Source organism: Apodemus sylvaticus, chromosome 20 (genome assembly GCF_947179515.1).
Source record: "Apodemus sylvaticus chromosome 20, mApoSyl1.1, whole genome shotgun sequence".
In the NCBI taxonomy this organism is placed as follows: domain Eukaryota; kingdom Metazoa; phylum Chordata; class Mammalia; order Rodentia; family Muridae; genus Apodemus; species Apodemus sylvaticus.
This window is the reverse complement of record NC_067491.1, coordinates 34,601,585-34,621,438: the sequence shown is the minus strand read 5'-3', so window position 1 is coordinate 34,621,438 and position 19,854 is coordinate 34,601,585. Positions and strand designations below refer to the sequence as shown.

Below are 19,854 nucleotides of genomic sequence, written 5' to 3'. Positions count from 1 at the left end.
TACCACATTTTTTGCATCCACTCTTCTGTTGAGGGATACCTGGGTTCTTTCCAGCATCTGGCAATTATAAATAGGGCTGCTATGAACATAGTAGAACATGTATCCTTATTACATGGTGGGGAGTCTTCTGGGTATATGCCCAGGAGTGGTATAGCAGGATCTTCTGGAAGTGAGGTGCCCAGGTTTCGGAGGAACCGCCAGACTGATTTCCAGAGTGGTTGTACCAATTTGCAACCCCACCAGCAGTGGAGGAGTGTTCCTCTTTCTCCACACCCTCTCCAACACCTGCTGTCTCCTGAATTTTTAATCTTAGCCATTCTGACTGGTGTAAGATGAAAAGCGGATAATAGTCCATGTAGTTAATTTGAATTTACAATTCATTTGTTTACTACATTCTACTTTGAGGCATACTAAATAGGAAATAAAAGTCATTTAATTGAAGCTTTATAAACAACATATTGCCTTTCATTGACTGCTGTTTTCATTGTTACTTATTTTTATCATTTATTTTGCATTACATGTTATATATCTCTTGAACAGTTTTTTTTCTCATTTTTGTTGTGAGTAAATAAAGTTGAAGCAAATGAAATTATTTAACCTAGGAGCTGAATTTCATTAATAGTTGGTCAAATCAGCTCATTCAGTTATTCATAAAATAATATAAGCTGGATATTACTTAATTTAGTTTCCATCTAAACATACTAATTATAAATACATTTAAGAAGAATTTACTATATGAAATTAATTTAAAAATTTTGGTTTATATGAGTTACCACTAAATCATGCATTTTAAAATATCTCTCTTAATCTTACCGAAGATTAAAACTTCTCTACTTTGGTATTGTAAACTTCCAACTGCAACAAATAATTCATTTACTTGTGCCATTGAAATCCCAACTGTGTCCTCGATTCTTCCCTAGTGTTCTGTGAGATCTGGGGGTGATTGAACTGTATTTTCTTTCTAATTCTACTATTGCCACTCATTGCTAGCACAAAAAAGTTAATTAAATTTTGTGTTTAACCTAACAAAGTTTTGACAAGTGATAATCTAATAAGTAAATTAGAATATATATGCAAATAAATATGTTGTCATATAAAAATGTAATAAATAGAATTTTATTGTCAAATCATGCAAAGAATAAAGCAAAACTGTTGTTTTGCTTCTGAGTAGTCTTAAGTAAAATTTATATGAAGCATTTTAAGGGACAAACAGTGCTGAAATAATTTATTGTGACTTTACTATAGAAACTAAAAGAAAAAGAATCTGCTTTACGGTTGGCAGAACAAAATATTCTGTCAAGAGACAAAGTAATCAATGAACTGAGGCTCCGATTACCTGCCACAGCTGATCGAGAAAAACTTATAGCTGAGCTAGACAGAAAAGAGCTGGAGCCAAAATCTCATCACACAATGAAAATTGCCCATCAAACCATTGCCAACATGCAGGCCAGGTTAAATCACAAGGAAGAAGTACTGAAGAAATACCAACATCTTCTGGAGAAGGCCAGAGAGGTATTTTGTCATGCTGCTTTGCTTCCAGGGTTTTTCAAGTGCAGAAGTTAATTTCTCTTAAAGCGGTAGTTCATTTCTGCTCTCTCATGATTCTATATAGGAATTGTTGCTTTTACATGATTGGATTACAGATCTGTCAGTCAAACTGGCAGTTTGTGTTTGTGTGTCTTCCTCTTAGACTGAGGTAAACAGGAATACCTCTTATGCTGAAGCTGGGTGGTTTAGGAAATGTCAGGTGTGAGTAAAACTTGAAACAATAAAGGAAATGATGCTACCAAGGGAGTAGCTAATGGGGATCTACTTTTCTAGAACAATAGGAGAGATATTTAGTATTTTAAAATATTTCTCAAAATAAGCTAAGGGTGATGGATACATGTTATTCTTATGTTAAGAATAAATTGTAATGAAAGGCTTAGGTGGCTGACATGAGCACATGCCAGCAGAAATGTATAATGTTCTAATATACATACGCATGCAGAAATTATTTCTTCGGATTTAAGGTTTTAGAAATTTAAAGATCAGCTAAGATCTTTTAGAATGTGAATCTATTTTAGTTATATTTATAGTACAACGTTAACTGTCTATGAAACAGGAGCAAAGAGAAATTGTTAAGAAACATGAGGAAGACCTTCATATTCTTCATCACAAATTAGAACAACAGGCTGATAATTCACTCAATAAATTTAAACAGACAGCTCAGGTAAGATTCTGAGAACTTTGTTCTCTTCTTTATTGAGATTTGATATCATACAGTTTAAAATTTTCCCTTCTTTACGTCTCATAATAGAAAACACTTCATCTTTTTCTTGCCAAAATAATCTTCAGAGAACCAGCTTGGATCATGAAAACATGATTACTTTTCTTAAACCCAAATACTTCAGCAATTGTGACTGTTCATAGAGTCACATTCATCTCCTTCACTGTGGACTCAAGCCTGTTATGGTATTAGTCCACTCGTAAATGCATTGCCATCTTGTGAATTAACCCCTATTGCATCTTTTTGATCATTCTGCTCTCATGTGTAAAGTGGCCCTGCTAGTAACCTGCTAGTAACCTGCTAGCACGAGGGTTAGGCCTCACCTCATTGGCCCATGGCTGTACCCTTCCCCTGCACGTAGATACTGGCTAAAGTAATTGTCTATGCCTTGTCTTCCCTGGTCCATCTCTTCCTCAAAAGAAGACAACTTCAGACTTATTGATTCGTAAAGAAAATGATAGGACGAGTCATAATCTCAAATTGACTTTCCCATTACTAATATGTTCCTCTCTCATAGGATTTAATTAAGCAGTCTCCTGCTCCAGTACCCACCAACAAGCATTTCATTCGTCTGGCCGAGATGGAACAGACAGTAGCAGAACAAGATGACTCTCTGTCCTCACTTTTGACCAAACTAAAGAAAGTATCGAAAGATTTGGAAAGACAAAAAGAAATCACTGAGTTAAAAGTCAGAGAATTTGAAAATACCAAATTACGGTAACGCTTACAAATCTTTTTAAAATAAGCATATGGAAGTGATGCTGTGATGAAGTTTGTACCTGCCTTGTGTGCCCTCCTAAAGCCTTGATGTGCATCGTCCCAGTGTGTCCTCAGGAGCCCCTGGGCTCACTGCTCTGTAGAAGGCAGGCCCTAGGAAGGCTCCACGCATGACAGTGGACATGGCAGAAGAGTCACAGTTTGAAACTAGTCACTCTTCCTCAGAAGCCAATTTCTTTTCTTCTCTAGAATCTTATTTTTAACTACTTCTACTGTCCACTTCATCCTTTGTAAATACAAGTGGCAGTGTTTACTTGGGCTCCTTCAGACTGGTTATGTGAAGCCCCCATGGTACAGAAGTAACTTGGAAATTGTAAATTCACATATAAATAGCCTTTGTTCAAACACCTGAGCGTCTGTGGTAACAACCAGGCTCAAAAAATGTTAAAGTATTTGCTTTAAGAAACTGTAGTGACAGAGTATTTACAACTTTATGTATATTAAAGATTATAAGTATTATTAAGCCTTTTCTTGAAAATAATATTTTAAACCTAAGATGAGTATGAAATTGTTCAGTTTCTAATCATAGACCATCTTTTGGGCTTCAGTTCATATATGATGAAAGTGAGAATGTTGGCCCACTTAGGGTTCTGTTCCCTTTCTGATGGCCCAGTAGAACTTTGACTGTTTAGTCTTGGACCCAAGATACCTCTCGAAAAGTTACCACATATTGGTGAATATGTAAGTAGTTGCCACTTGAGGTTCTTTTCTTTTGGAAACCATATATGGTGCTGGTTTTGTCTTGTTTTTCTCAGTCTATTGAATATACAGGAGAGTATATTTTTTGTATACTAACCTTATGCCATGTACTGGATTTCAAAATTATATTTTTCATAATCTGTTTTCACTTCTTTTTTGAGACACATCTCACCCTAATCCAGGCTGTCCTATATAGAACTCACTGGGCAGTGTCAGTGAAATAGTCTTTTACCACATAAAACTGTGGCTGTGGCTTTATACCTTTATAAAGTTGTTTTGTTTTGTTTTGCTTTGCTTTTGTTTTTTTTGTTTTTGTGTTTTTGTTTTTTGCTTTGTTTTTTAGATCAAGGTATTATTTGCAATACCTTGCAAAAAGTCTGGTAAATACATGTGCTTGTTTGCCTCAGGCTCCAAGAAACTCATGCCAGTGAGGTGAGGAAAGTGAAGGCAGAGGTAGAGGATTTAAGGCATGCTCTAGCTCAAGCACAGAAGGATTCCCAGAACTTAAAGTCTGAACTCCAGGCTCAGAAAGAAGCAAACTCCAGAGCGCCGACAACCACAATGAGGAATCTAGTAGACAGGCTAAAGAGCCAGCTAGCCTTGAAAGAGAAGCAACAAAAGGTAAGTGCCCAACGGCCACCAAGGGACAAGTCCTAAAGGTCTAGAGATCTGAAAACGGCTTAAGGACTGTTGACTAAACCAGAGAGTACACATGGAGGGACCCATGGCTCCAGATGCACATGCAGCAGAGGATGGCCTTGTTGGAAATCAAAGGAGGAGAGGCCCTTGGTCCTAAAAAGAGCAAGTGCTCCCATGGTGTAGGGGAATGGGGAGGGGAGGTGGGAGTGGCTAGGTAGATGGGGAGCACCATCATAGAAGCAGGGGGAGAGGGGAGGAGATAGGGGGTTTCTGGGAGACACAGGGAAAGGGGATAACATTTCAAATGTAAATAAATGAAATATCCAATTAAAAAAAGAATGCTCTTTCTAATGTTGTTGCGCAGAGGTTCTTTCACATGCTCTGTACTGCACTGGTGCTATTTTAAAATGCAGATCCAGTACAATTCATGTATGTGTGCTGATCTGTCAAATATCTGTCAAAAAGGAAAAGAAATCTTAGCCGCATTATTTTCTCACTTCCCATTGCTTCTCATGTTGCGGTGGCCGTTTTGAACACATTAGAGGATTATGGTGTAAGAAGGAATGTGGCCACAGTGGCTTTGTGTCAGAAGTTGGTCAATAGCTTCAATAGGATATGGTAGTTTGCATTGTTTTTTTTATTTATCTCAGACTTAGTAAATGGTTTAGAAGATGCTATGCTTTCCCAACCTTCGTTTGTGAATTTTATGGGTAAGTATTGTAAACAATGTCTTATAACATTACTCATCTACCTAAATTCAACTAATTTCCACGTGGAGAGGTCTACTGAGTGAAGGCTTAATTTTTTTTTTAACTAAATGAAGAAATCCTTGCTAATAGATAAACTTAGAAATTATCAAACAAAGCATGCTTTTTTTTCTAATAGGAATTGTTTGACTGAATTAGTGCTTGATTTTGAAAATAATTGTCAGGGTTTTGTAACTCGGTTTGTGAAGAGCTGAGTAAAAGTACAATGAAATCCATTTGAAAAAGTTGAGGAGTTTGTGAGTTATGTTTGATTAAGCACACTGCCTGTGTTAATCATCTTTCTCCGTAACCGGGCGGGCCTCCGTGAACGCTGCCCTCAGGCTGCCTTTGTGTCAAGTGCATAGGCCAGGGCTGCAGTGCCACATGGAAGCCTCCCTCTTCCACTGCTGCATCTAATAGGATGCAGCAGAAAAGTCACTGCCTGCTTTGTCTTCTGCTCCATTCACATACGCTGGTAATGTCCCACAATTCCTTTTTGTATATTGTCATTTTAGGCACTTAGTCGAGCCCTGTTGGAACTTCGGTCAGAAATGACAGCAGCAGCTGAAGAACGTATCATTGCTGTAACTTCTCAAAAAGAGGCAAATCTCAATGTACAACAAATTGTTGAGCGACACACTAGAGAGCTAAAGGTAAGCAACAGATATGTATTGATATGGCCACATACCCAACCACTTCAGAGAATTGTGTTGAATTGGTGGCTAATGAGACAGTTATATGCATACATAGTTTTAAACAGTGTTTATCTTTGTTATTCATATGTGGACTGTGATCTTGAGGAGTTTGAAAAGATAGGTCACTGTGAGTCATGCTTGTTAAAAGGACTCGTTTAAGAAGCATTTTACTTGGGAATTGTTAAAGCCTTTTTAATATATTGTAAGCACTTCTGGGATTCAGGTGTAAACTAGGAGAGTGCTCTGCTGCAAGCTACCCTCCAGCCCTCAGAATTCTTTGAAAGCTGTTTTGTTGGAATAATTTCAGGGTCAGATCATACAGATACACCTTGCACCAAATGTATACAGCTGCTTCTGTGACTGGCATTCCCCACCAGTACAGCACACTTTCCTACTATTTATAAGGCATTTTATCTGTAGAGCTGTCTGGCTCTGAAACCTTTTCTGCAACTAAATTATTTTTATCAACATAGTTCATCATTTTCTTATTTGACCATTAAGCTTAGTTATTAAAACTTTCTTTGCTAAACATGTTTCATAATAATTCACAATTTGTTTTGCCCCACAAATTTCATTACAGAAAGTTTCATATAGTATATTGTGGTAAAATGAAAAATTTAATCACTTCTTATTTTAGTTTTGATTTTTCTTTGCTTTTGATTTTTATATGCTTTTTACTATCATTAATTTGGAAAGTAGATTTTCATTAATTTTTCAAAAATAGTCTATTGTATTTTTCAGTCATGTCATAGCTAATAATAAAAACATGCTAAGTAAATTAATGTATAAAAGGGAATAGTCCTTTTCTGATGCAATTTTAATGCCTTGTCATCTGAAATGGTTTCTGAATTTTATATATTTTCAAATCCTTGTTTCAAAACTTTCTCTGAGATGTTGTATTTTTCTTTTAAACACAATAATAATAATATGACCTTAATCATTTTTTGTTTTCTTTGTCTTTTCTTGTGATTTTTGTAGTTCTCTCTGAACTTGCTTCATTTGACATGAATGGAGAAAATATTGCAGTTTGTAGTTTTCCCTTGTGTGATATACTTAAAAATTTATAATGGAATGATGTTTGTAATGCATATTAATATAACTTCAGTTTTCTGTTGCTTTATTAATACTTGAGGAAGATTTGTAATACTTTTGTCTTTCATTAGTCACAAATTGAAGATTTAAATGAAAATCTTTTAAAATTGAAAGAAGCTCTTAAAACAAGTAAAAACAAAGAAAATTCACTAGCTGATGACTTAAATGATTTAAATAATGAACTGCAGAAGAAGCAGAAAGCTTATAATAAAATCCTTAGAGAGAAAGATGGAATTGATCAAGAAAATGATGAACTGAGAAGACAGATTAAAAGACTGTCCAGTGGGCTGCAGGTAATTTTGTATTTGATCTGTAATGTATACGTCATGATCCTCACTTATCCCACAATATGTGTTAAAAACTACCTCCAGTTATTTTATTAGTTCCTTGAGAGGCTTCTGTTATAGTTTCTGTCTGCAGTGAGACATTTTTATAAAGCACAGTGGTAGCTTCCATGCTATCCTGATACTCAGTGTCATATAGAAAACATGATTGTTCATAGCCTCCTAGATCTCTATCATTGGAATATTTAATGTCTCTTTTAATATTTGTTTGTCATGTAATGTTATTTCTTAATGTTTTTAGAGCAAAACTCTGGTAGATAATAAGCAAAGTTTAATTGATGAACTTCAAAAGAAAGTTAAAAAACTTGAAAGCCAACTGGAAAGAAAGGTGGATGACATAGACATAAAGCCTGTGAAGGAAAAGGTATGTGAAGTGGACTCATTAACAGTTTTAAACTAAGTGAAACATGCATTGAGAAGCAGGTAATTTACTCTTAGTTTAAGATAAACTCTTAGTTTATCCATACTGTGGATGGTCCTAAATAAAGCTGAGATGCCTAAGACAGGTTCCTGTCATTTAGAAAGTTGCATTCCGCTTGAGGACACACCCCTGATACACCTCCATGTCGTGTCCTGATACTGGAGGGCCATTAGTGTCTCTACACATCCTATGTGGCCTGTGAGCTTCTCATCTCTCCCCAGTCTTTGCCCAACCCCTAAGAAGGATTCATCCCAGGCTGCCCAGTTATTTATGTACACACCTCATTCTCCAAGCCAGTACTCACAGGTCCAGAAGTCACATGACTCTAGGAGTACATGTTTTTAAAAAAGGACTATCAGTTAGGAAAGGTTTTTGTATTGTTTAAAAGGATACTTAGTAGCTGATTTGAATAAATAAGGTTAAAAACTAATTTGGAGAAAACATGTTGAATGCTCCCTAGTTTTCAAGGACATTGTTTGACTTGACTTCAAACCACACCTCCCAGCCCTTGTAGACAGGACATCCTCATTTATAGTAAACATGATGTTTCATAATATCTCCTGTATTATTCTAAATGAAACTGAGTCAATATAAACTTCTATAATTTCAAAAATGTTTTAAATGTACCAAATGAAATTTGTACAAGTATGAAAATAATTTATAAAAGAATGAATATAATATATTAGTCATATATCAGCATGTATATGATCTATACTAGAAAAATAAGGTAATCATGTGCTTGTTGTAACTTAGGTATTATTAATGTGAATTCTAAGTCTCAAATATAAACTCTGTAAAAATGTGTTTTAATAGCAGTTTATACGATGTCAGTGTTATTGCTGCTAGTAATTTGATTTCCAAAATGATAACCAATTTCTATAATTTTCAACAAAATAACATCTAACCTTTATTTATAAAAGGTAATTGTACTCTTACTAATTCAATGTATGGCGGAAGTTATAAATGGTAAAATGGAGTTAAATTATTAGTTCATGAAATTGTGAACAGAAGTTTTAGCTCGGTGACCATCCAGCAGAACTTATTCAGAACATGGGACCATTGTGTGTCACACAGCTTGCTTTGACTCTTTTGTTGTAATACCAGCAACCACAATCCTGCTATCACAATTACCAGATGATCTGTTCCTGTAAGAACCTGCATCCCACCTTTTCGATTTTTAATAGCACTTGTCACCAGTTAACCTACTACCTGTATAATATCTTCTTCTCACATTTGCTCAACAAATCAAAATTGTAAGATTTGCAAACTTACATCCTCTTGTCTGGTTCACATATGCTTTCTGCCTTTTGTATCTACAGTAGTAGCTGGGCACATGATTAACACAAAATAAATACATATTGGGTGGTAAAGTAATATGCATTTAGACCAGAGTGATTTACTGTAATAGAAAATTGCCAAATTGTCATGCAGTAACAAGATAGGATCGGTGATTCACACAGAATTGTTCTTTAGAAGCGTACTTAAATCATGTATTTAAATTTTCATTTAACTTAAGGATATTTGTTGTGGTAATTTCTTTGGCATTGGAATCTTGTCTGAAACTCTTATCTGTCAAGTGGTGAGCCAAGCCTACTTAAATGGAAGTAGTTTTCCTGATAGTTTGCCATATCTAAAGATTCTAGAATTTATATAACAGAATGAACTATTTACATATTATCTTGTATAGTTTAAAGTTGTGGTCAAATATTTAAAATGAGCTTAAAAATACTGAGAGTTTATAACACATTTGTTGCTGCTTGCAGAGTAGTAAAGAAGAATTAATTAGGTGGGAAGAAGGTAAGAAATGGCAGACCAAAGTCGAGGGACTGCGCAGCAGGCTAAAGGAGAAGGAAGGGGAAGTCCACAGTCTGACAAGGCAGCTGAACACCTTAAAGGAACTTTTTGCCAAGTGAGCTAAAACTCATTGTACAACTACTAATATTTTAAATATCTATCTTGAAATTATGTAATTTATTTTATTTGATAAATGAAAATTTTGCTAGTTTTGATTATCTTTGATTTATATTTTTATCTCCATTCAAATGTATTATAATATATTTTAACAAGCATGAATGAATTATCTGATTTTCAAATAAGTTCATGTCAAGTACAAAATGGTGAACTTCATGATCAGAACAGTGATGCTCAAGATGCACTTTAATAAACTGAACAATAAAAGTTACATTTTTTCATTCTTTATTAAATTCTACAGAGCTGATAAAGAGAAACTTACTTTGCAGAAGAAACTGAAAACAACAGGAATGACTGTTGACCAGGTTTTAGGAGTGCGAGCTTTGGAGTCGGAGAAAGAGTTGGAAGATCTAAAGAAAAGAAATTTGGACTTAGAAAATGACATGCTACACATGAGGTAATCTAGTGCATGGACTATGGTACCTGTGTTAATGAAGGATTACTCGGCTTGTACATATGAAAATAGAAATGTATTGCTTCAAGGATGGCATTTATTGATTATCTTTTTCAAGCACATGCAACTCAAGAGTCTAGAAGGTCATAACCAACTCTTTACCCTTGTTTGGAGCTCCCCATGGCTATCTTTGTGATATTTCTGGTGTCTCTTGCCATTGTTACTTTGGATAGAACTGGGCTTTAATTAAACCCTTACATTGTATAGTTTCTAAATGCATGTGCCTAAACAGGCGCCGGGTGGGCAGAAGGGAGGAGGAAAGGAAGTTTTGCTGTATTCATTCAACAACTAGACAGGAAGATTACCACTTTAAAAAAGGTATCAGTTTTGGATTCCTATTGCAGACTCTGCCAATACCACTGTCATGGGCTGAGATCTGAGATAATTTAAGAGGGAGTCGGCCTTAGTCAAGTGAGTTTAAGTTTCACTGTGAAACTAAGAGTCTTTCTTCGAAAATCATAGCCATTCCCTTTGGTGTTGAGTCAGAATTCGACTTTTCTGGAATGCTCCTCAATGCTGTGGCCACCTTCATGGGTCAAATCTGAGTTCAGACCAGGTGGTAAGAGGAGAGGGTGAACTTTGTCTGCTACCCTATAATTTCTGCTACTGTCCCAATCTAAACGTATTTGCTTGTCACAGTCATAAGTAGTTGGCTCTTACATTTGACTGAGATGAGATTGTATTCCAGGTGTGCAGACCTGAAGAACCCCCAAGTACTACCACATTTACATATTGCTTAAAAAAGCCCCTGAGATTTATTTAACTTTACTTCTTTTTGAAACCTCTGTCTTCTGCAGAGACATTGTCAGAGTAAGATAAAATTGTACCACATTAATATCTACAGTGTATGATTTTCTATTTGAATCACTTCTTCCAAGATCTTTAAACATACATGTAAATACTTACTTTCCATAAATGTATGATACCTTTTTATTTGTCTAAAAATTACAGTTAGTGCTTTTTAAAACAAAACATGAAACATAATTATACAATGAGTCGCCTGTGATGTTTCAAATGATATATCACATAACTTTCAAATCAAGGTAGGTAGGCACTTATCACTTTCATGCAGTTAAAGCACTCAAAATTATTCATTGTAGCTCTTTTGTAAACTTGTTGACTATGTATTCATTTTGAGAAATGTCTGTTTATGTGTCCCTTCTTCTTAAACTCAGAGTCCCTATACACTTTCTCTTGATGTGTAGGCTGTTGTATTTTGGTGCAGAGATTCCTAGTTAGATATAATCTCATTTAATTACTTTTGAATATTTTGTAAATTTCTGTTTCTTAGAATAGTACCTTCTTGTTTATGTTCATGAGTGTGTCAGTTTGAATACAGTGATGTGAACGCAGGAAGTTGAAGTCTCTTAGACAAGCATTCTTACCAACTTTAGAGATAGTATGTGCTCCTTGCAAAATTCCAATTACTGTTTATTTTTTAAATTTAATTTTTTTTCTTTCAGTCTTTATCTTTCAGTATTTTTTTTTTTGAGGAATTATGTGACTAAGGAACTTTTTCTCTTGACAGGTGCAGTCTGGCTTTCAGCCGTGCATGTTTTCTTTCCATCTTTTTCCTCATCTAAACACACTCCAAACAAAAGTCTATTACCTCTGTGGATTTTGCTAAAATTATTTTAAGTTTTTGAAACTTCCTGGTACCTTTACGGCTTCTTATTTTCCTACTGTGAATCTATTGATGCAACTGAAGATGTCCTAGAAGAGAGTTGCCTTGTCTTCTCTCTAAATTTGAATATCTGAATGTTATTAATAAATAAATAGTTAATGAGAGGAAGGATATGCTATAGATAAGTTTTTAGTAAATATCTAGGGACAAGCGTGAGTTTTAATGTTTTTACATTATGTGCATTTACTTGTTAAATGGAGAAAAGGTCCTGGACCAGGAGGTTTCCTAGATTTGCGTGTGTCAGAGTATGCTGGTTCTTGTAGCTAGCCAGTTAAGTTTGGGCTTGATATGACGGCATTTGCTGAAAATGTTGAGTCCTGTTGGATCCATGTGGTCGTTGACAATGATATTGATAGAATACAATTACTCTGTAAGCTTTTTAATACAGTATTTTAGTTCTCTATAGCTCCATATAAGCAAATACATGTGCTTTAAAAATGTTAATATATTTCTATAAATCAGAGCAGACTTCAACTGATGGTATAAAGATGTCTTTTATAGATGTGATAGTAAAGGACCATTTTTAATATAAATTATAATATCCTAATTTATTTTGTGTGATCTTTGGAAGTTTGAAAAACTTGTAAGTTGTAGTATTGATACACACACTATATTTTTTCTTTTCTGTATCATAACTTCATAAATTTTAGAAAAAAGTGAGGTTCGCTTAATAGTCTGGTTGTTGTTCATAGGACCCAGCAGGCGCTTCCACGGGACTCTGTTGTGGAAGACTTACATTTACAAAATAGATACCTTCAAGAAAAACTTCATACTTTAGAAAAACAACTTTCAAAGGATGCATATTCTCAATCATTGGTAAGTATACATCTTTTCTTTTCTTAGTGTTAAAGACATAAAAGTGGCATAAGATTCTTCCTTTATCTGGACAAAAGAAAACCAAAACGTTAGGTGCTCCTTATTAATGTTGACTCAGCACATTTCCTATTACTAGCTAAGGCTGGCTCATTTCTCTACTCCTGTCTGATACAACAGTGGTTAATTTTACATCCTCAAGCATTGTCTAATTCTTCATGCAAAAATTCTTAGCAGTTGCAGCTCTAGTTAGATGCTGTGTGCAGAACCTCACTTGTTCAGTGATGGTTAGCAAGTTTGCTGCATCCCCGTCTCCTCGCCTGTGCTCCAGGTGCTTTCCACTCATGCTGTTAGTGTGCACAAGTTGGAAACGGTGGTTGTCCTCAAAAATCCAACAGCAAAAAAAGTATAAGCAAGAGTAAGACAGAAACAGACAAAATGTCACAACCATACTCAGAACAAAAACTGCAAAAAAAAACCCCAAATATCACTGATGACTTGTGTATCTACTGATATTCTGCAGTATTACAGAAGGGTTGTAGATCTCACTGAATTAAGTATGGAATCGATACCAGATAATAAATAGAGCAAATTTAAGTCAGTCTTATAGATTTTTAACATCAATTATAAAAATACATCAGCTCCTAAAGGTAAGCAATTAATAATTTTGTTAAAATGAAAATCAGAAGCGTAAAAATGAGAACAAGAATAAGACTGGTAAGAATGAGAAAAGAAAAGGGACATGTGGCCAAAAATGTCAGTCATGTAATATTGGTCAGGGTAGACCTGCTGAGGAGGACCATGATGCTGGCACCGTGCTGATATGGTACATATGTGTTGAGATGCTATACAGGGCCCAGTGGAAACTGATGTCTCAGCCCAGAAAAGTACAGTCCTTTATTTCTTTACAAGCTAAGATTGCCTATGAAAAGTCATATACATACAATGTGGCAATTTATCAAGGAAGGTAAGAGTCATAAAAATAAAAGGACTGATTAATAAACAGTTTTATAGAAATTTGGACAATTTACACAGTGATATTTAAAAGCTTAAATAACAGGAAAAAAATTACAAATCTTTTATATAGTAAATGCATTCATAATTCAATGAGAAATATGATAAAATGTCTCCTTGGAAAATCTTCAGATATATTCTTCCCTATAAGTCATAATTAATACTTTGTTATTAAGCAGTCATTGATACTGTTACCATTAGTCAGATCATATCTATACCAGAGACCAAAGAGACAAAGTAAAAGAAGAAAAAAGTTTAGAAACAGATTTAAAGATTTCCATGTCTTATGGAGACCTTAAAAATCATCCCAGATGCAAAGGGTACCAGCTTTGTACATTGCAGGGTTTGTGTTGTAATAAGTATCCTAAGACAAGGAGAGCCGGAGTACATGCCGGGGCCGTGTGAGTAAGCGAAGCGGCGACCTGCTCCTTATTGCGGGTTATGCCGGTCACAAGCATTGCTTTCTTTCTTGCCACTGCACACATGCATATGTATCCGGTAAACAGACATCAAACCCAGGGCTGCCTTCTTGCCAGTGTCCTGGGTCTCATAGGATCAAAGATCCATCCAGAATGCCTTTAGTTGTATGTCCTTTTCATTTATTTATTTTATATTTGGTCTAAGAAAATGTATATATGTTTCTTCACTTCAAATATGTATTGTGTAGTATAATTTTAATAATTTGAGATATGCTATAAAGAAAATCTAAGTTTATTTATACAATATTATTTTAAGCAGAGTGTCTAGGGAGTGACTGACTTCATAGCCTGCTATGCTGATGACTGACAGCACATTAGTCTCTTAACATCATCTTCCTGCAATGAATAGTTTGTCCAAATTCCCTGATTTCCTCCTTGCATAGGAACTGATTTTCCTCGATCAGGGATGACCCTAATGACCTCATTTTAACTTGATTATTTCTGTAAATTAAATAAGATCGTATCTGAGATGCTGAGAGTTAGGAACAAGTCCACCCCTCACAATTTGATAACCTTTATTTTGAACTAACCACTATAGGATAGTTAAAACATTATGGGAGTGTTGTATAGATTTTTAAAGCCATACTTGACTTTGCTTTCATTTTAATTTCTAAAAGTTAACTTTCTGGAAGTTTCATAATGTGTCTTAACTTGGTTTTGATTTTATATAATACTTGCCATTTTCTCTCCACATTCCTTTTAGAAATTTCACTTTTGACAATGTTTTTATTCAGTAAAACTTTGTAGCTTTTATTAAATATTGAACATATTCTAAATTTTATTTTCTAGACTTCAGAAATAGAGTCAGATGATCATTGTCAAAAAGAACATGAACTTCAGAGAGAAAACTTGAAGTTGTCATCTGAAAACATTGAGCTGAAATTTCAACTTGAACAAGCAAATAAAGACTTGCCGAGACTAAAGGTAAACTTGGCTTTATTATAATGCCTGAACTCACCAAATTCACTACACCCTTAAACTTATGTATATTACTTTCTGAAATGCATATACATAAGATATCTTTGTAATGTTATATATATTTTCTGATTTAAGAGTTATTTATTGAGTCTCTACTTTATGTCAGACATACTTTAAGGTGCTAGAGAGGGCAGTCATTAAAGTCTAAATACTAATCAAACTTATCTTCCAATGAGGAATATTGCCAACAACAAGCAAACAGATTAATGTGTAATAGTTTAACTGACACAAATGCTATGGGCAAAGAGGAAAAGGGGGAGGAGGGGAGGTCTGGTTTACAATCATGAGGGGGTTCGCAGAGAGGTGCAAGTGGAGAAGTAAGAGGTGGGTCATACTGACAGTGAGAATTCCAGAGAATAGTGTCAATTTCATGTGTTCTAAGGTAAAAAAGATTATTTCTTTATTTCATTAGTAATTATAATAACAAATCTTGTGTCTAGAAGTATTACTTCTGATGGTAGTAATTTCTACCTTTGACTTTCTGTGTTTTACCCTATTGTGATAGCTTTCCTCTTTGCTAGCTAATATTTTCAGACTTATTTTAATAATCAAGAATGGTAACATTCTGTCATTTCTACTGGTGGTGATATAATTAGGGTTCCTGCTTCTCACTGTGATTTACACACTTAGTGCAGTGTCTTCAGCTCTTTTTTTCTGTTTACCAGAGAACTAAGTATATATGTATGTATATGTATGTATATATATGCATTGGGACAGGAAAATCAGAGTAAGAAGCCTAAGTTTTGTAATCTATTAAGGCAGTAGTTTGGAAAATAGTTATTAAATGTTTGTATGCGTAAGACTCTATCTCTAATATGTTATGTTAGTTAGGGTTTCTATTGCTGTCTTAAACATCATAACCAAAAGCAACTTGGGGAAGAAAGGATTGATTTCATTTTAGACTTCTACATCATAGCCCATCAAGGGACATCAGGACAGGGACCTGGAGGCAGGAGCTGATGCAGAGACCAAGGAGGAAAGCTACTTACAGCTTTGCTCTTCAGGGCTTTTTCGAAAGGCCTGCTTTCTTATACAGCTCAGAACCACCTGCCCAAGGAGGACACCACCCACAGTGAGCTGCAATCGTCTACATCAAGTTTCCATCACAGAAACACAGCACAGGCCTATAGCCTGATAAGATGGAGGCATTTTCCTCAACGGGGTTCCTTCTCCTCGAGCTTGTGTCAAGATGACAAAAGTCCAGCACATATATCAAGATTTCTTTTGTTTAAAGACACAATTGTTTGGTTCTGTAGTTGAGTTTTTAATTTAGATATTGTTTACCTCTTTTTTTCAGGAGCTATCATATGATTGTGACAGGTTGCTGTTATTTTCTTTTATCTTTTAGAATCAAGTAAGAGATTTGAAGGAAATGTGTGACTTTCTTAAAAAAGGAAAACTGGAGCTTGAACGGAAGCTTGGTCAGGTCAGAGGGGTGAGTAAATGTCCTCAGAAACTGGTGCCAACGGTCGAAGAGTTTTATTGATTTTGTATTGGGTTTATAAATTGAAGCAACCATGATACAAAAATTTGTTCAGGTAAGAGTATTGTGACATACGTGATGCATTCTCTGAGAGAAGCAATAGAAAGTACTTGAACAAATACTGATAGTTAACATTTGTTTCAAAATGAAAATATGAAAATGTATGTACTATAAATATTCATATAATATTATATTTTTAAAAAATATAAATAATCTGTGTTGATGTCTTCATTATGTCACATATTAAGTAAACTAAACACGTAGTTTCATTTCTATGTAAAGAATATGTTTACGCACTGGAACAGTGGTTCTCAGCCTTCCTAATGGTACGACCCTTTAACAGTTTCTCATGGTGTGGCGACGCCCAACCATAACATTATTTCCATTGCAACTTGACAACTATAATTTTGCTACTCTTATGAATTGTAATATAAATATCTATGTTTTCTGATGTTCTTAGGTGACCCCACTGAAAGTGTTGTTTGACCCCCCCCAAAGGGGTATAGACCCAAAGCTGTGTACAACCTCTCTACTGGAGAGAACCCCATCTAAATGGACTACTTAGATCACACATCATAGAGTGTTTAAACCATTACTATGTATATGATTTAAAGAATATCAAATACACTTAAGCCGTGGTTTTCATTTGTGGAGACTAAAATTTTAATTACTGTCTCATATACTTTAGAAATGTATTGAATTAACATGATCTTTAGAATCAAATATTAGCAATTATTAAAGATAACTACAATATTAGACATGTTTTGGCATTAGTACATCATAATCTCTAAGATATTACTTTAAAAATTATGTATATTCTTTTGTAGTCTGGTAGAAGTGGGAAGACAATTCCAGAGCTAGAAAAAACAATTGGGTTAATGAAGAAAGTAGTTGAAAAAGTCCAGAGAGAAAATGAACAATTGAAAAAGGCATCAGGAATAATGACTAGTGAAAAAATGGCTACTATTGAGGAAGAAAATGGAAAATTAAAGGTAATTTTTATGTGATCATTTTCTATAAATGTTTTCCTATTTGAATTTGCATTGCTTTTTAAGAGAATTGTTAAGTATGCTCACAGTTTATACATTCAGTAGATTTATTGGAAAGCAATCTAAAGGTAGTTGCAGAGTGGGTCTGTTCCATCTCTGCTGTTTCTGAACCAGTTGTTCTTTTCTGTGATAGAGTAATTACGTGTGTCTGTTTTAGACTTAATGGGTTAAGTAGGGATTCTATGGGGGTTCCTATATTTCCTTTTAATCTTAAGTCTTATTTTAATGAATAGCCAAGTTTGAATAGGAACTTTGGTCATAAATAACAAGTTTGGGGGAACCTTTAATTGTAATCATGTCAAATGAGGTTTCAAAAACTACCTAGCTTAAGATTTGTGAGTTTAAATAATAATCTTTATTTGTACATTTAAGAGAATTAAAACTGCTTCATTTAGTCATTTTCCATCACCTCCTTACTTCCTCTCAAATGTATCACCTCCTTTTCTTCATTAGTTACATAGAAACATGCATAAAGGCACAGCTACAACTTGCCAGGTCCATTAAATCAGTTGCTTCCGTATTGATGTTTTCTTTTGACATGTTGCTTCATCAACTGCCAGGCTGAATTAGAAAAGCTGAAAGCTCACTTTGGGCGTCAGTTGAGTATGCAGTTTGAATCCAAGAGCAAGGGTACCGAGAAAATTGTGGCCGAAAATGAACGGCTTCGGAAAGAACTTAAGAAAGTAAGACGATTAAGACTTATTACATTTATTTTCATTAATTGACATATCCTATAAAAATCAAAATGGATAGATCTGTGATGCCAGTGTCTGTTCAGAGTATATATTAAGAGGATTTATGGATTGTACATTGATCAAGAGATGCATTCATATGAAAATTTAGAACTGGGTTGGTTTATGTTCTTAGTTCTTCTACATTACTGGGAACTGTATCAAGTTGGATAATATCTTTCTTTTCCTCAAATTTCTCATATATGAAAGCTGGAGTAGTAAATATACCTATCTCTCTGCTGGTCATGGAACTGAGCACCTGGTATTCCAGTAATCATGCTGGAAGGAGAGATCAGCCTAGGGCTACATAGAAAACCCATCTCAAAAAAGAAATTTATTCACATATGTCCCCAGAGATGTTGGGAAATTTAAATGAATTAATATTTATGCATATGACTTAGAACAATGCCCAATTTATAGAGCAAAGAACATAGCCATTTTGTTAATACAATTCTTTTCTATTTAAATAATACAATATATTCCTTACTCCTGACAAATAGGTATAATTTTTAACATACATTAGTGAATGAATTGAAATTATAATCCTTAAAACTTTTAACAGTAACTCATTGTACTGTGAAGCCAGAACTGTAGTCTCTTGAATCTTAATGTTCATTACTGGAAATAATCTGTCACTTAATTGGTACTTGGGTTAATAGCTAAGACTCCTTTTAGTATTACAGAGTCAAAACAAAACATCATTAAGGTGTAACAAGATTAACTGTGTCATCATTATGAACATTTTTCATGAGAAACAAATGACAAATTTAAAGTAGCCCATAGATACTTTAGATAATAAATACATGCATTTCTTTGCCTTTACTTAATTGAACTTTTGTGCTAAAACAGATTGCTGTTTTAGACAAAAACATTTTTGCAAGTTTAGAACAACATAGCTCCAGCTTTTTTTTTATGATTTCTAGCCTATAGTGCTAATTTAAATGCCTCACATCTATGAGAACAGTATTATGTTTTGTCATAATTTACTAATAAGTGTTTGCTGATAGGAAATGGAAGCTTCCGAGAAACTGCGGATAGCTAAGAACAACTTAGTGCTGGTGAATGACAAGATGGCATCTCAACTTGAAGAGACTGGGAAGAGATTACAGTTTGCAGAAAGTAGAGGTCCACAGTTGGAAGGCGCTGATAGCAAAAGCTGGAAGTCAATTGTGGTTTCAAGGTAGGGTCAGATAGTTTCAAATTTGGTCAGGTTTAATCAGTTCTAACTATAGCATCAAGGATGACCATATGCTGAAAAGCCTACTTTGTTCTTGATAAGCAGTTTGGTTATCAGTGTCTCTGCATTCTGCCCTAGCATTAGCAAAACTCAGTTTCTTTCTTACCTAGTTTGGTTAGCTAGTTGTATAGGTAGACTAGACAACAGAGCAGACCTGTGATTGTGCTAATTACCTAGAGCTAGATGTGCATCATGACGTTGCTGCTGGCCTTAGGCGGGGGCTGGTGCTACCCAGCTTCTCCTAGATGCTGCTTCTGAAGCTCCAATGCCAGGTTCTCA

At 34.9% G+C, this 19,854-nt stretch overlaps 1 protein-coding gene across 4 annotated transcripts in view; it reads left to right on the top strand.

The window, feature by feature from the left end:
* Window positions 1–19,854, top strand: part of Cep290 (centrosomal protein 290) — a 79,735-nt gene that overhangs the window by 52,517 nt on the left and 7,364 nt on the right. For all 4 annotated transcript variants that reach the window (XM_052165890.1, XM_052165891.1, XM_052165888.1 and 1 more), the window contains 15 exons: window positions 1,246–1,512; window positions 2,105–2,212; window positions 2,787–2,986; window positions 4,153–4,366; window positions 5,646–5,783; window positions 6,989–7,210; window positions 7,503–7,625; window positions 9,446–9,591; window positions 9,895–10,050; window positions 12,484–12,607; window positions 14,887–15,021; window positions 16,424–16,510; window positions 17,386–17,550; window positions 18,168–18,290; window positions 19,346–19,518. In XM_052165890.1, the coding sequence (XP_052021850.1) occupies window positions 1,246–1,512; window positions 2,105–2,212; window positions 2,787–2,986; window positions 4,153–4,366; window positions 5,646–5,783; window positions 6,989–7,210; window positions 7,503–7,625; window positions 9,446–9,591; window positions 9,895–10,050; window positions 12,484–12,607; window positions 14,887–15,021; window positions 16,424–16,510; window positions 17,386–17,550; window positions 18,168–18,290; window positions 19,346–19,518 (2,381 nt within the window). The remainder of the gene's footprint in view (window positions 1–1,245; window positions 1,513–2,104; window positions 2,213–2,786; window positions 2,987–4,152; window positions 4,367–5,645; window positions 5,784–6,988; window positions 7,211–7,502; window positions 7,626–9,445; window positions 9,592–9,894; window positions 10,051–12,483; window positions 12,608–14,886; window positions 15,022–16,423; window positions 16,511–17,385; window positions 17,551–18,167; window positions 18,291–19,345; window positions 19,519–19,854) is intronic.